This window comes from Artemia franciscana, chromosome 12, assembly GCF_032884065.1.
Source record: "Artemia franciscana chromosome 12, ASM3288406v1, whole genome shotgun sequence".
NCBI classification, from domain to species: Eukaryota; Metazoa; Arthropoda; class Branchiopoda; order Anostraca; family Artemiidae; genus Artemia; species Artemia franciscana.
Genome location: NC_088874.1, coordinates 12116937 through 12132236, shown reverse-complemented (window position 1 = coordinate 12132236; position 15300 = coordinate 12116937). Strand labels below are relative to the sequence as shown.

Genomic DNA, 15300 nt, shown 5'->3' with positions numbered 1-15300 from the left:
CGGATTTCATACCATCTCTGACCAGCAAACAGTTTTCCCCAATCAGATTTCGGCTTCTGTCTTCAAGCAAAGCTAAAGTTCCTTTTCCATCTTGAATCATTTGACAACCTTGAAGGGATTTATATTGATGACTTCTATGAATTTGTTATGATGGGATATAAATGTCTCCTCATTGGCCAATTCTTACTCTCTGTTGGGGGTATCATTTAAGTTTGGTATGTTTTAAAAATGAAGAAGTGAGATATCTCTTACATCTAACCCTTTTCTCTTCTTTCAAAATTAAAGCATCCAATAAATCCATTTTCTTCTCTGACCTTTCCAGAGGCCAAAACACGTTCACCTTTTCCAACAACCTAGGAACAAGAGCAATAACCAGACCAAGTAATACCAGTTTCAAAGTTTGAACAAATTTATTGTAATATATTATAGGTATCTGATTATATAACCGACCCTCACAACTGGCTAAATTGTAAATTTATGGTATGTAAAAAAGAAGAGTTCAAAGTTCAAAATACCTTATTTAAAGGTCCAAACGTTCAAATTTTTGTAAAACATTAATTTTGAAAAAAAAATCCTAGAAGAAACTTATTCCAATGTGGAACCCCTGGATGCTTCTTATGGACGTATTATTATATGCATATCAGTTTTGTTTTTAATTACCTTAAAAAAGAGTCTCAACTTACTTTTTAAGCGGTGTTGACCCTATCTGTACATGCAGACATCTCTAAAATTAATGCTACATAATATCACATGTTTTTTACATAATGCTGCACATTGATTTACCTATCAGCTCCTACTATTCTTCTCCATTATTTTGATATTTATCTTATTTTTAATTTGATTTCTTTTATCTGGTACCTAAGCTATTATTCAAAATTACTTTCTTCTCTAAAACGCAGGGTAAATTGAGACTTCTGTGGAATGGAATATAAAAAAAGTTTGAAATATGCTCTAATTTTAAAACTGTTACCTTTTTGCAAAGTTTTTCCTAAGATTAACTTAAAAATGGGATTAATCTTTCTGTTGTTTTATTACTGAAGAGTAGGTACTCCTCATCTTTCCTAAATTTCGAAGTTAATGGTCTAATTTTAAAAAAAAGGATACAGACAAAAGTAGGTCAACCAACGAGGTGTTTCATCACCTAGTTTTTTCAAAATATTTATTTCTCAAGTAGTCAATAATATACCTCCGACCTATTTTTCTGGGTTGTGTAATGCTTCGTATCAAGCATATGTGGATGACCTTCTTGTTTTCAGCTTGAAGTAAAGATAGCCTTTCCAAATCTCTTCAGTAAGTTTTTGAAGCTTTTGTTTGAATTTGTATTTATTTAACATTGATAAGTGCAAGTCCCTTACGTTCTGCTCTTTATATTCTTTATTTGGAATGCCTTTGTCATATAATCGTTTTCAGTCCCTTCTGTGGCGTCTTTTTGGTGGTTTGGCATCAATATTATTAGCAATTTACGATATCTCCGTTCTTGGCTGATTTCTGACCCCAAGGTGAAAATTCAGCTCGGCTATTCGAGAATTGTCTTAAATAGAGATAGATATAATTGTTGGCATTTATCCAAGTTATTTTCAGCTCATTGAGATCCTTGTATTCTATATCTTTCTGGGTTTTATCTCCCATTAAAAAAGAATTGATATTTCTTCTTTGCGTATTCAGTATTTCCGGTATTGTAAATTTCTTCGTTTTTTCCGTCCATGGTGCCGTAATAGGAAGATAATAAGATTTACTTCAGATGAATGATGTTTTTATAAAAATTATCGTCCTAAGTAGTCTTTCAGATATCAGTACAATTAAACTTCCTCAGTTTCACAGTCTTGAAAACATGTATTTTTGTCCTAGTTAGTGTTTTCCTTTTAATTTTTCCGTTTGTTTCACTCCGCTATTTACATTTTTGTCATTAATTGGTTAAATATAAAATATACATAATAAACTATATAAGGGATTTTCCCCTAAAGAACACTGGTTTCTTTAGGGGATCTTTAGATACTTTCCGTGGATGGTTTAGGATGTTTTTACTGAAGTTATCGTGCTAAGTGTAAGCTTTCAGATATCAATACAAATAAACTTCCTCAGTTCCGCTGTCTTGAATAATATATATACATACATACATATATATATATATATATATATATATATATATATATATATATATATATATATATATATATATATATATATATATATATATATATATATATACATATATATATATATATATATATATATATATATATATATATATATAACGAAAAGAGAAATCATCAATGCAACAGCACAAACACATTAAAAAAAAGGAGATAGAAAGAGAAAGGGAAAACTGTTTTCCCAAATTAGTGATTAATATAGACCAGCACTTGAATGAGACCTTAACCCTACTCATCCATACAACCACATAGGTCAAACAGCATAGACATATACAATCAACCATAAAGAATAATCCATGGACAGGCAGTCATGTCGTCAGTAAGTATAAGTCGTCATTTACCGAACAATAAAAACACTAAAGACAAATAATTCGGAGGCAACAACCCAACACAAGGGCTCATCAGGAGAATACACTAACCTATAGGGTTTCGGCACTTTAAATTCTCTACCCAGTCAAGTGTTGTGCCTACCACAGAATATCCATGACATCCCCGTGTCAGGTATCACCCCCAAAATACATGCTTATGAAAAAAAAAAAAAAACAGCAAATGTAGAACAACCAAGTAACATCAAAACAAGCTTATCCTGTTAATATATTCCTCTTTTTAGCAGCAATAGGTAAACTATATATATATATATATATATATATATGTATATATATATATATATATATATATATATATATATATATATATATATATATATATTTATTATATATATATATATATATATATATATATTTATTATATATATATATATATATATATATATATATATATATATATATATATATATATATATATATATATATATTTGTCTCAGTTAGTGTTTTCCTTTTATTTTTCCGTTTGTTTCACTTCGATATTTACATTTTGTAATTAATTGGTTAAAAATAAAACACACATAATATACTGTATAAGGGATTTCCTCCTGAAGAACATTTGTTTCCTTTGGGGATCTTTGGATACTTTTCGTAGATGAATTGTCATTTGTGCTTTGTAACACCTTTTTGCTATAAAAGTTTCTTTGGGGAGGAGTCTTCACACCCTTTCTAAACCCCATCCCAGCATTTTTATTCAAACATGGTTAATGCCATATTTTGCTAGTTATTATCAGTCAACACAGTTCTTCCAACACTGTATGACCCCTTGTGTGGTACAAAAAAAAAAGAAAGAAAAAAACAAGGAAAAAAAGAAAACGTATCTGGCTTCCCAAGCAAGAAAGAGATTATCCTTGTTCAAGATGGCCGACTACAATTCTCCCATTCGGCCATACTAATTCCAATCCTGTAGCTTTCATTTCGACCCGGCACAACTGTCAAGGAATTTCATACTCTTTTGTGCAATCTCGACAAATTTGTTTTCCCACTTAACTTTTGCTATTAATATTAGCCGCAATAACGGTTACCATTCCTGAATCAATTTCAAATAGTAATTCTTCTTCACTTGACAGCTTTTTTTTGCAAAATATGTTTTTGAAATGCTGGTTATAATGGGTCAGGGTTCGCTTTTAACTGCTTCAGTCAATTCTCCCTGTTTGCAATAGCTGTAACCAGCTAGCTGGATCCGAATAAATTTGGACCTACGAAATCCAACTTCTGTGAAAGTGAAATTAAGCTTATTTTGAATTTTTCTTGTTCTATCGGGTAACACTACTCAGTAAGTAGACCCCTTTTAAACTCTTACTAAAGCATCTGTCAAAGTTTTCTTTCCTACCACTATACCCTGGTCATTGGCAGTAGAGTTAAGAGTCTCAATTCTATTACCCTCCAGCCTATGAGCTAGCTCTACTAGGAACACGCTAAAACACGTTACGGTCGTATCACCTGCAAGAGGTGACACCCCGCACTGAGTATTAGAAGAACAGCTCTTTAAGACGCCAAAACTAATTTTGAACAGAAGATGTTACCCCTAAAACTCCATCTGTTGATACCTTTAAAAGGAAGTTAAACAAACACTACTCTAGGGATAAAACGTAGGTAAGTAGGTGTGATATTGTAGCAAATCGTGGACACTATACGAGAAGAGCGCTAACTCGGCTTTACTCAAATTTTTGTGATCATTCTGTGCTCTTCTGTTCTGGTAGTTGGCCACTTCTGTTGACTGGTGATCTAAAACGTATTCGCATAAATTATTACCGGTACTGCAAATTTCTTTTATATCTACCTTGTTCTTACCGGAATACAAAACTGGTTAAATAGTATTGTGTGACAGATATTACTGGTGCTTTCGAAAAATTATCTGCGAAGCTAGCTATTGAAGCGCTTTACAGGCTAGGATGTTTTCATCGCCTTATCCGTCTTTTTTCTGTATGTGATTAAATTTGTTTCTTTTGTATTACTTTTGCTGTTTTTCTTTTGCATTTTACTCCACTTAACCTCTATTTTGTGAAGTGGGTGATAAATAAATTATTATTATTTATATATCAGGACCTCTCAAAATACTAAATTTTCATTTCAGGTGAGGCAATACCTGGAGAAGTACGTTTCTTACGCGCCATCAGCCATGAAAGGGTTAGAGTTGGAGAAATTTTTTTTTAGAGTAGACAGAGTCAAAGAGGCACCTAATATAAACGAAGCAGAAAAAGTGCTGAAAATCATTCAAGGGAAATTCCGGGAAACATGCACACAGTTTAACGTATATTTTATTTTGATTGGCTGTTTCCTTTCAGCAATTAGTATATACCCTTTGATATTCTCAAAAAAAGTGACGTATAGTAATAATGCAGCTTCTGCACTAGTCATAGTTTTAAGTAATTGCTGTATTCTTTTTCTAGTTTATAATGAATACTTCGCTGTTTTAATTCAGATTGTATTAGTATGCGTAATGACTTTTGTTTCAGTCTATATTATGGAAGTACACTCTTCAGTGTGTCCTGACAATGTCAAATTTAGCCCATTAATTTTAATTTTCTCCTGTTTTGTCTACTTTTCTAATAGTTTTGTAATTGCAGAATCAGTTATTTTAAGATTTTTATTGTCAACTCTGATATTTCATAGAAATACGCTAACTGGCAAGCTAAATTTAAGAAATTTGCTTAATACTATTTTAGCTACAGTTTTAGTTCAGTTAAATCAATATTTTGAGCATTGCAGAGAAGAAAATGGTCCAGAATGTGTTAATAATGATTTGTACAAGCCACTGTCTAGTCTTAATAGCAGCGCTTATTTTGTTTTGTTTCGTTTATTACTTGCGTTAATTTCAACGTCGGTATTACTTTTCTTAACGAAAAATTCTAAGTTGTTTAAATGTTTAGCTTTAATGGTTGCCTGTGTGAATGTTTATTGGATTTGTGAATCCTTTACGTTGCTGCCATCTTCATTTCATAGTTTTCTGCCAAATGTTGTGTTAGCAAGTTTTCTGACGTGTTGGTGTTGCAGTTTAAATGGGCATGTGGATTTTCAAGATTTAATTTTTATTATTCAATTAACGGTGATGTTATTGGTTGGAGATGGGCTGGCGCCCTCTGTGGTTTCGTGTCTTTTGGTTGACAAATTCTGGAATGCTGAGAGTGAAAGCGAGAATGGTAATTGTTATGTATATTCATATGGTTATTAATTTTATGTAAGCATTGCATGAGGTCACCACCCTCGCCTCATTTCACTTGCTAAGGTCGGCAACTCAGGCTTTGTACGTGTGTTATCGTGAAGTCATTTTTCTGTTTTTTAATAGTTTATAATTTTTGGATTTAATAGTGTATTTACATCCTCATGGTTCCAAAAACATTTTTCAAAAATATCTTGTTTCTAGCTTGTTGGGCTTGGTGGTGCAAAGTGGGGATAAAATAAAATTGACTTTGATGCGTCCGGTGCAGGTGACCTTTTGGTTTCGTTTTACGCCTTTGCTTTGGGGCAGGCTTTATCTCTCTAGTTTGTTATATCTTCTTTATCTAGTTTGTTACGTTTGAAGTGAAAAGTATATTTGAGGGAACACATTTTTGTTTTATAGGAGAAGTGAAGCCAAAAATGGCAAACTCTTTGAAGGAAGCGACTCTTCATGACGTGCAGCACTGCTTTTTACAGTGGAAAAGTCGAGTGTAGTGGTTTATAAATCTAGAAGAAGGGCATGTTAGGGGCGGGGATTAAAAGCCGCAAATATGAATTTGTTTTGCCTTTCGTCCTCACACAGGCCCTTGCTAGGCTCGGGCCATCGGAACGGACAAGCTTATCATAAGCGTTATATTTCTAGTTTTTTTTTTTGGGGGGGGGGGAGTTTCTGTTTTTCTGCGTGATAAGAAAAGACAACCCTTTCAAAGTAGATATGAAAAAGTTGAGTTACTCTTTCATCGTCACTCGTTTTAGTGTTCGTTTTAAGGTTTTTTTTATATGTTTATTCAATAGAGAATCAAATGGGGAAGTAAAATTTTCCTGGACTTAGATTATGCTGATGATTTAAACATCCTAAATGAAAATTTGAGCAAAATGAATAAACTTTAAGAAGTCTTGCGAGTTCAGGGTGCTAGAATAGGTTTAAAAACTAATGTTGTTAAGAATAAGTTGCTAAGGCTAGGAATAAGTGAAGATGAAAAGGTGACGTTGGGTAGCGAAAAGATCGTTCAATTGGACTGCTTCACTTAGCTTGGTAGTATTATTAGTAAATACGGTGGATGCAGTGAAGATGTTAAAAGTAGAATAGCCAAGGCTCAGGGTGTTTTATCACGGTTGAAAAAGCTCGGAAGAATAGGAAGATAAGTCCACGAACAAAGATTATAATATTTGAAGCTACAGTGATGACAGTGGTCAAGTACGGCTCCGAAGCATGGGTGCTCCGAAAAACCGAGGAAGATTTGTCAACTCCCACAGTAGGCTGTACCAAAAGGTGGTTCAGTCCTGCTCTCAAGGTCTATAATGTGAGAAATGTTGAGGTGGCTAGGGTGCGTCTGTGTATGAAAAATAAAATATTGCCGAAGATTGTCTTTTTCGACCAACCTTCTAAGGCTAAACGGAATGCCGGTTGTCCTCAATTGGGGTACTTGGTTGTCGTAAGGAAAGATTTAACATAAATGGGAAATTCCTGGGAGGCTTAGAATAGTTTGGAATGGAAGAGGAGCATGCGTATCTGTGTTGGCCTCTGGCGGCTTGGTGCCGCAGTGAGTTGTTAATTGTAGTTCTAGTAGTTTACTTGGAAAACCACGTGAGAAACTGTAGAGGGGCTATAAAGCATAGGGATATATTCCTTTCCAACGTGTACTTCACTATTTTTACCAAATCTCTCAGCATAAAAAGTACTTTTAAAAGGCACCTACTATGTGTATAGAGATCCTTTGACTTTCCGATAAAATAAAGTTCGTTTATTTATTAGTTGTTCAGTAAACTTAAATATATAATATGACCACTTATGTAACACAAAAAATTTTGCTAATCAGCTTCCCATGCTGCCTTCGTAGGGAGAGTATAAAAAGAAATTCATCAAAGCATTATAAAAAACAAAACAAAAAAGAGTCACAACAGAGTAAGAAAAACAAGTCTAAGGAATATTCAGCAAACCATGATTTCTAAAGCATTAAATTTTGGCTGGGACCAGATTAACTGAAAAGTGATCTGGTACCATACAAATATCCCATTCCTAAGCTAGAGTTTTGTTTCGCGTATTTTTGGAAGTAGAAATGTAATTACAGCAAAATTTTTAATTTTCAAAATGCTGATAGTGAATGCAATGTCTATTATCAAGCAGTATCCCTTGAACTATGAAGCTCTCCATTTATTAGAGTAATGTAAGTTTCTGGTGTTTTAATAGTTACTGATAACTAGTTTATCCTTCGCGTGTCGCTGTGATCTCATAAGAAAGGAAATTCAAGGAAAACATCCGTTCTGAGAATTCCCCCTTGCGGGAACTTCACTCTGCAGATTACTCCCTCCCCCGGCACCCCATCTCTTCCCTTCGGAAATACTATGGGAAAATCTTTTCAGGAAAACTTTTCCCATGTACAAAATGAAAATTGTATTTTTAACTTCAATAGTGTTTGAAAAATTAGTATTATTAACTCACCCGTTTGGCGATGTTGGATAACTAACACAAAGACAATGTGAATAATATCAACGAAAGAGATAATCAATAGTAAGAAAATGTCAATAATGTTAACGGAAGTAACTGTCAAATATTCGTGTTTGAAGCTCTCTTATTTCAGTCAGTGCAAAAAGTATTAAGCTAAGCTTCCAGGGGGGATAGAAAATATTATCTTCTTAAAGTTTTTCGGTAATCGAAAGAACAGTGTAGTTGCTGTTGGTGTAGTTGAATGGAGCTTCCAGAATTTCTTTTCTATGCTCCAGGTTCCTTTTTCTGTTTTTTCTTCAACCTAGAAAAACCAAAAAAGAAAAATTCCAGACGAGTTTTATATTGACCCACCATCTTCACAATCATGCTTCGTCGTACTGATTAATCTACTACACACAAACTAACAATTAGTCTAATACCCTGTCAAAAATCATAAAATATCAACTTTACCATTATAAATACAAAATTTATAATAGTTAAAAATTCCGAAAGAAAGTGTACAAAACCTAAAATATTACAACTAAAAAATTCATTACACTTCCTACCTATACCTTAGATGTCCTACCGTCCTTAGGAAATCCCTTTGTAGTGGCATCAAAAAAATTTCCAAAAAATAAATTAAAATAGAATAATCAACACACTTTCATCATATATATAACAACAAAAACAAAAATTACCAAATTTGAAATATAATCGAATTCAACAGACTGACAACTTGCTTTCATTAACAAACATATATAAAAACTAGTGGTAAATCCAATACCAGCTAAAAATAAAATTAAAACTTAAATTATATCCCCAACAAATAAAAACTAAACTATATCATATATATTTTGACTGTTCATTCATAAAAAAAAATAATATCCAATAATTCATTCTTACTTTCACATTTTTATATTTAAAATTATTTAACAGGGGAGATACATTCGATTGAGACACAGACGTATATTCGATTGTATATATATATATATATATATATATATATATATATATATATATATATATATATATATATATATACATATATATATGTATATATAGATTGATAGAGGTGTTCATTTTCAGTCAATGATGTGATCTTTCTCGTTCTTCTGTCGTGGCATGGATTCTTTTCTGGTAGGAATGCAACTTTTTCATCGATACAATGGAACGCTGCTTTCATTGGTTCTTTCTTTCCTGGCGAAACTGGAATTTCAAAGGTTTGATTTACTTCTCTGTTTTTTGCTGGCTGGTTAAAAGCTTCAGACATCCATGAAAAATCTTTCAGGAAAATTATATTTTGGGGTTTGACAAGCTGAAATAACATAGGATGAGATGAAACATGAAAAGGAAAAAGAAGAAGTAAATTGTGGTGCTTAATATTATTCTAGTTTGAAATTTTTGCATTAAGGATTTTACTTTTCAACTCTAAACTTTACATCGAGGTCGCTTTTCATTTTGACATTATTTTACATATCATAATTCAAAGACGCTGTGGATGAGAGGTGCATTGACGAAGTAAAAACAATGAATAAAAAGAGACAAAATTTTTTTTTTTTAACTATTTGTTTCACACTTTTCTGTAATGAAAATACAAGCACAAAAACACTGTTTTGCGATGTCATTACGATAAGTTTTTTTATCTCTCTTTTTCTTTTAATAAATGTAAGTATCTTTGAACCTCAGTTTTTGTAGCATAATTTATCTTGACCTTCCTTAGTTGAGATGGTTAGTTGAAAAGGGATGAGATGGTTAGGGGACGTTGTGCGAATGAAGGATAACAGATTGCTTAAGATTTTTTTTTCCTGCTTTTTATTAAAACATTGTAAAGTTTATTGTAAAGGATGTATTAAAGCATGTACATTTATTTATTTGTAATGCAAAGAAGGAATAAACAGATATTACCACTAGAAAACTTTTGGAACTTTTTTTTTTGATAAACAGTTAAGGAAATAAGTGACACTTAGTGTGGAGGATTCTTTAGAAATAAATGGCTTTTCTTAAAGTTGCAGATAAAGTGCCTACAAAGTCTTGCCGCTGTCATGCTTAAAGGACGTATCTGACATTTTTGAATTTCTAAGATAGCTGCCGAAACCATTCGTAAAGCTTTAATCAATGGGAGGATCCACGTTGCAACATCGATCAGGAGGATCAAATTGTGATTGATCAAACTTTGCCCAGCTGATCCTCCCTTTGAAACCAGCTTGGCAAACAATATTACCAGCTATTTTACGAGGGTGAAAATGTCACATTCAACCTTTAGGTTTGGCAGTGAATATATCTTCTTGTTATTCTTTTTCCTTACATATTTCTTACCCAAAGTGGCATAAAATTCAATTCAGACTTTAAAAACCCAATTAAATGTTTCTTAATTTTCCTTTTTTCTTGCAGGTCTTAAAGTATGTAGCCCAAGGAGTAAAGGTTTCAGTTGCAACATTTGGTTTTCAAATAATTTACGCTTCAGTAGCTGGATATAGGCTCCCATTGGAACAGTCGCACTTTTTTATTTCTGCTACTATTCTAAGGGTAAGATCGCTATTCTTTTCTAAGCTGGACTGCTATGCTTGGATAGGCGTTAGCTGATTTACCTATATTTGGTCAAACTGATATTGATAGGCCCGTCCTATTTTTCTGTATCTAATTTGGCTATAAAGATGCTTCTATATTAGTTTTTTACACCTTTTTACTCCAGAAATGGTTGGAAACTCCAGATGGCTCGTGCCGTGTTCTAGAGGTAAAAGTCTGCAAGTTCTCTTTTTAAATAACTAGGGATATTTACGCACAAAATTCAGTTGTTCTGCTTTTCAAGTATATGTCCTGAACTCAAGTATAACTGATGTCCTATTAGGTGTTTTAAAAATTTTCTTTTGACAAAATTTAAACCGAGATGATCATAGAAGAAAAAAAAAACGATCCAGATCCGGCTTGTAAAACTCGACCAAAGAAGCATTGGTCATGTACTTTAAAAAAGAAAAGTGCTCTCTTATCTTGGCTGCTTTTTTTAAAAGGCATCAAAAGTGAAAGCAACTCTTCTCCAAATTGTTTTAGGTACAAAATTTGGGGAAAATTTGCTCTCTGAGGGTTGAATAGAGATGAAATCATGTGTCAGTTGTTTTTTTTGCCCGAAAAAGTGTTTTTTTTTCAGTCCACATATACCTTCATCACCAAATTTAGCACCGTAAAATATAGTGATTAAATTCACAGCATAACTCTTGGCAATTACGTTATGGATAATACGTTTCAGGCAGCCGCGATATGAATACTATCGTTAGATATCTTTAGAAACGATTGAAGAAACTGGGTGAGGCTGCTCCCTAAAAAATTTAGCAGACGACGTCCGATATAGTCCTACGAGAATTCAAGATGCGGAAGATTGTGGTAGGCCGTTTTGAATTTTTTTTGGTATATCTTCACTTGAAGCAACAGCAGATGGCTCTGATTCTTAATTTCCTCTGTGTCCTCTTCATATTTATTGATCACAGATTTGGCTTTCTTTCTGCTACACATGTTGTGTTTCATCTGAAACAAGTATCAAATAGACACCAAAGATAAATTGATTATCCGAAATTAAAACAGGTAATGTCGAATTTTCATGATTGGGAGCTAAAAGCAGAGTATTGGCACTGACTCTGTTGCCTTAATAAATGTGGTATGAGGAAACTTTTCAATGTGCTACTTTTTGAAATCACCGTGCAATTTTCTCATTTTCTTATTAGTTAATATATTGGAACCACCCTTCCCAAAAGATTATTTGTATAGCGTGCTTTCTTTTGGACGGTCTTGATTTCGTTTTGGACTAGTTAATATATTGGAACCACCCTTCCCAAAAGATTATTTGTATAGCGTGTTTTCTTTTGGACGGTCAAAATAACGCAAAGCTTGGGGTAAGTTATTCGCCAGATCTGAATCATTGGTTGATAATTAAACGACGACTTTCAATTGATAATTAAACGGTTCCTTTGATTAGACTATTTCAACATTGTCATATCTAAGACCAATGAGTGTATAAGACGCGTCTAAGGTTCTACCAGTGCTACTGGCAACTCATCATACCAGCAAGCCGCTTAAGGCCAACACAGCTGCGTTGTGCCTTGAGGTTAAGGTAAGGGACGACCTTTGTGTTTATGTTGAGACGGTATTTGAAAGTTAGGTATCTGAAGTAGTTCTGGCGAATCGAAGCTTGTTTTTGTGGTTGTATATAGACCTCCTTCGGCATCTAGTCAAAATTTTTTTTGCCGTAATTTTTGTGATAATTTGTTTTTTTTTAATCCTTCAATTAATATTTGTACACGGATTACTGAGACTTCTGCAACGTTAATTAATAATATTTTTGTAAGCTGTAATTATAAAGAGTTGTGTGTTATCTCTAATGATGTTTCTGACCATAGTGGAATAATGACAGGTTTTGAAGTTAATTAATTTACGTTAAGGTCTCCAAGAATGGATCATGAAAGATTTTATATTAGTAAGACTTCTTCGTTTTTTAAAAAAAAGGTTAGAGAATTTTGATTGGTCATTTTTGAGTAGTTATTGTAAGTCTTCTGAAATGTTAGATCATTGGTATCAGGAAATAAGTGATCTTTTGAAGGGAGAGTCTCTGAAGAAAAAATATATCCTTGATAGCAGAAATGAACCAAGGAAACCCTGGGTAACGTCAAGTTTAGTAAATTCAATTAATCGAAGACATTGCCTTTATAAGTTGTGTGATAAGTGGTAGTGAGAATGACAGAAGAGCATATAAGAATTATAATAGTACTTTAAATGAACTCCTGAGGAAGGCTAAAAGGGAATATTATTTTAATGAATTAAAAAACTGTCAGAATAATCCAGCAATGACCTGGATGACAATTAAGTTAGTCATTGGAAATAATGCTAGTAAGACACCATATCTAAATCAGCCGGATGACCCAGGCCAACTTGCCAACGGAATGGCTTCCCATTTTTCTAATGTAGGTTGCAAAATTAAGAATTCGGTTGGAGTTTATCCTGAGAATGGAACTTTTAAACAGTTTCCTGGCCCTTCATGTAATATGAGCATTTGGCTTACAAAAGTGACTGATCAAAAATTGATTGACATAGTGTCTTCAATGAAGAGCAGTGCTGCAGGACCTGATATCTTTCAGGGTAGTGAAATCGATTTTGCCATTTTTTGTGCAAAATATTGTTGATCTGGTTAATGGTTGTTTTAGAGAAGGCTTATTCCCAAGTGCCTTTAAAAGAGCAAAAATTGTACCGTTATTTAAACAGGGGGACCCCAAAGATTTTAATAACTATAGACCCATTTCTCTACTGTCAACCTTTTCAAGAGTGATGGAAAAATTAATATTTGTGAGAGTGGATAGTTTTTTGAGTAAGAATGGATTTTCTTTTTTTAATCAGTTTGGTTTTCGTAGAGGCTATTCTACTGAGGATGCTATCCACTTCGTTACGACAACAGTAAATGATGGTCTTGATAATAAATTTAGAGTTGTTACAGTGTTTCTAGACATATTAAAGGCGTTTGATACTTGTGACCATTTGATCTTATAGAAGAAATTATAAAATGTAGGTTTTCGTGGGAATGCGCTGCGACTGTTTGCCTCTTATCTTAAAGATCGAGTCCTTTTTTTTTATGAAATTGGAGGTACATCAATAGATTATAAGACAAGACATGGAGTCCCACAGGGGTCCCCCTTGGGATCACTATTGTTTGCAATATATTTGAATGACCTATATTCAGCACTTGGTGGGCTCTATATTGACGTTGGAAGGGCCCAAAGACAAAGAGACCCTAATCAAGCTTTATTGCTGTTTGCGGACGATACACGTCTTGCGGTGGCAGCAAGAACAGAAAGGAAATTATTAACTATGACAAGAGGTAGTATTTCAAGGATAGAAAAGTGGATGAGGATTGATCACCTAAAGATAAATTATAAGAAATCTCATTGGGTAATTTTTCTAGATCGCCCGATTGTTATCCTTGGTTAAAGGAATTAAATGTCTTTTAATCTTACTTTTGGATCTTTTGGATCTTTTGGATCTTACCCAAAACCGCGTTTACCGTCTGTGAAATATCTTGGAGTAATACTAGATGAGACTCTTAGTTTCTCAAAGTACATACTATGTATATAATCTAAAATTGCTCAGAATGTTGGAATTCTGAGAAAGCTGAAATATTTTTCCCCAGCCAATACACTTAGATAGATATTTTTTCTATTGTCCACCCCTATTTGATTTATTGTTTTTCGGTGTGGTCATCTCCTTTCATTCACATTTGAAGTCATTACGGGCTCTACAAAATTCGTGATTCGGGTTCTTGTTAATTGTGATAATCGTATATCAGTTAGAGATAGTTATAAACAATTTTTTTTACCAGTTTTAGGTCTTTTAATTTTTATAAGGCTCTATTTATGTTTGATATAATGCAAAAAATACACCTGAATGTTTTGTTATTGTGTTTGAGAGAAATGAGCCTGAATATTAGACAAAAAATTCGTCAGTGATTGGAAAACCGATTAAAAGGTCTACAAGGTCTGCAGTTTCGATTCGCCATGTTCTTCCTTCTATATGGGAGTCCCTTCCTTATGGTATAGTTCAAGAGACTGATAGGCTGACTATTGGTTGGTTGCTTAGGGATAATTGTTTTGGTTTTTATGATTTATGATTTTCTTTTTTCTTTTTTTATGTATAGATAAAGTAGGGAAATAGTGCATAAAAGTGTTTACTTTTTCGGGGAATCAATTGATAAGTAATTTATTTCGTAGTTTCGAGAATGACCGCAGAAGCCATAAGGCTTTTTGGCAATTTTTCTTTTTTGTATTTATTTTTTTTTTAAATAAACTCTCTCTATGGTTATTCTCAACTCCTCTTTGGTAAGAGTTTTCACTCCTAACTCCCTCTCCTCAATCTTTGATTCTCTTAAATCCTTCCCTATGACCTCTCCGCAGCCCCTTCGAGGACGTCCTGGTTTTCGTTTGCCTCCTGATAGATTTCCACAAAGGCCGTACTTCGAAAGTTAATCATCTTCATCCATAAAACTTCTGTCATTGTAACCAAAGATGTGGGATTACCATATTTTTTGTACATCTTATTGTTTGACATAAGGTCATTCAAACGAGTGCCTAAAACAAATATTATACAATCTCCGAAACCAATATCTAGCATGTTCTCGCTAACCCTTCAAATTGCCAAGGTT

General features: G+C 33.4%; 1 protein-coding gene across 7 annotated transcripts in view; it reads left to right on the top strand.

Annotated features, from left to right (window-relative positions):
* LOC136033694 (uncharacterized) overlaps nt 1–15300 on the top strand; it is a 147766-nt gene that overhangs the window by 44720 nt on the left and 87746 nt on the right. For 5 of the 7 annotated variants that reach the window (XM_065714539.1, XM_065714538.1, XM_065714542.1 and 2 more), the window contains 3 exons: nt 4614–5679; nt 9213–9346; nt 10518–10652. In XM_065714539.1, coding sequence (XP_065570611.1) covers nt 4614–5679; nt 9213–9346; nt 10518–10652 — 1335 coding nt within the window. The remainder of the gene's footprint in view (nt 1–4613; nt 5680–9212; nt 9347–10517; nt 10653–15300) is intronic. The other 2 variants (XM_065714544.1, XM_065714543.1) reach the window with 2 other exon arrangements.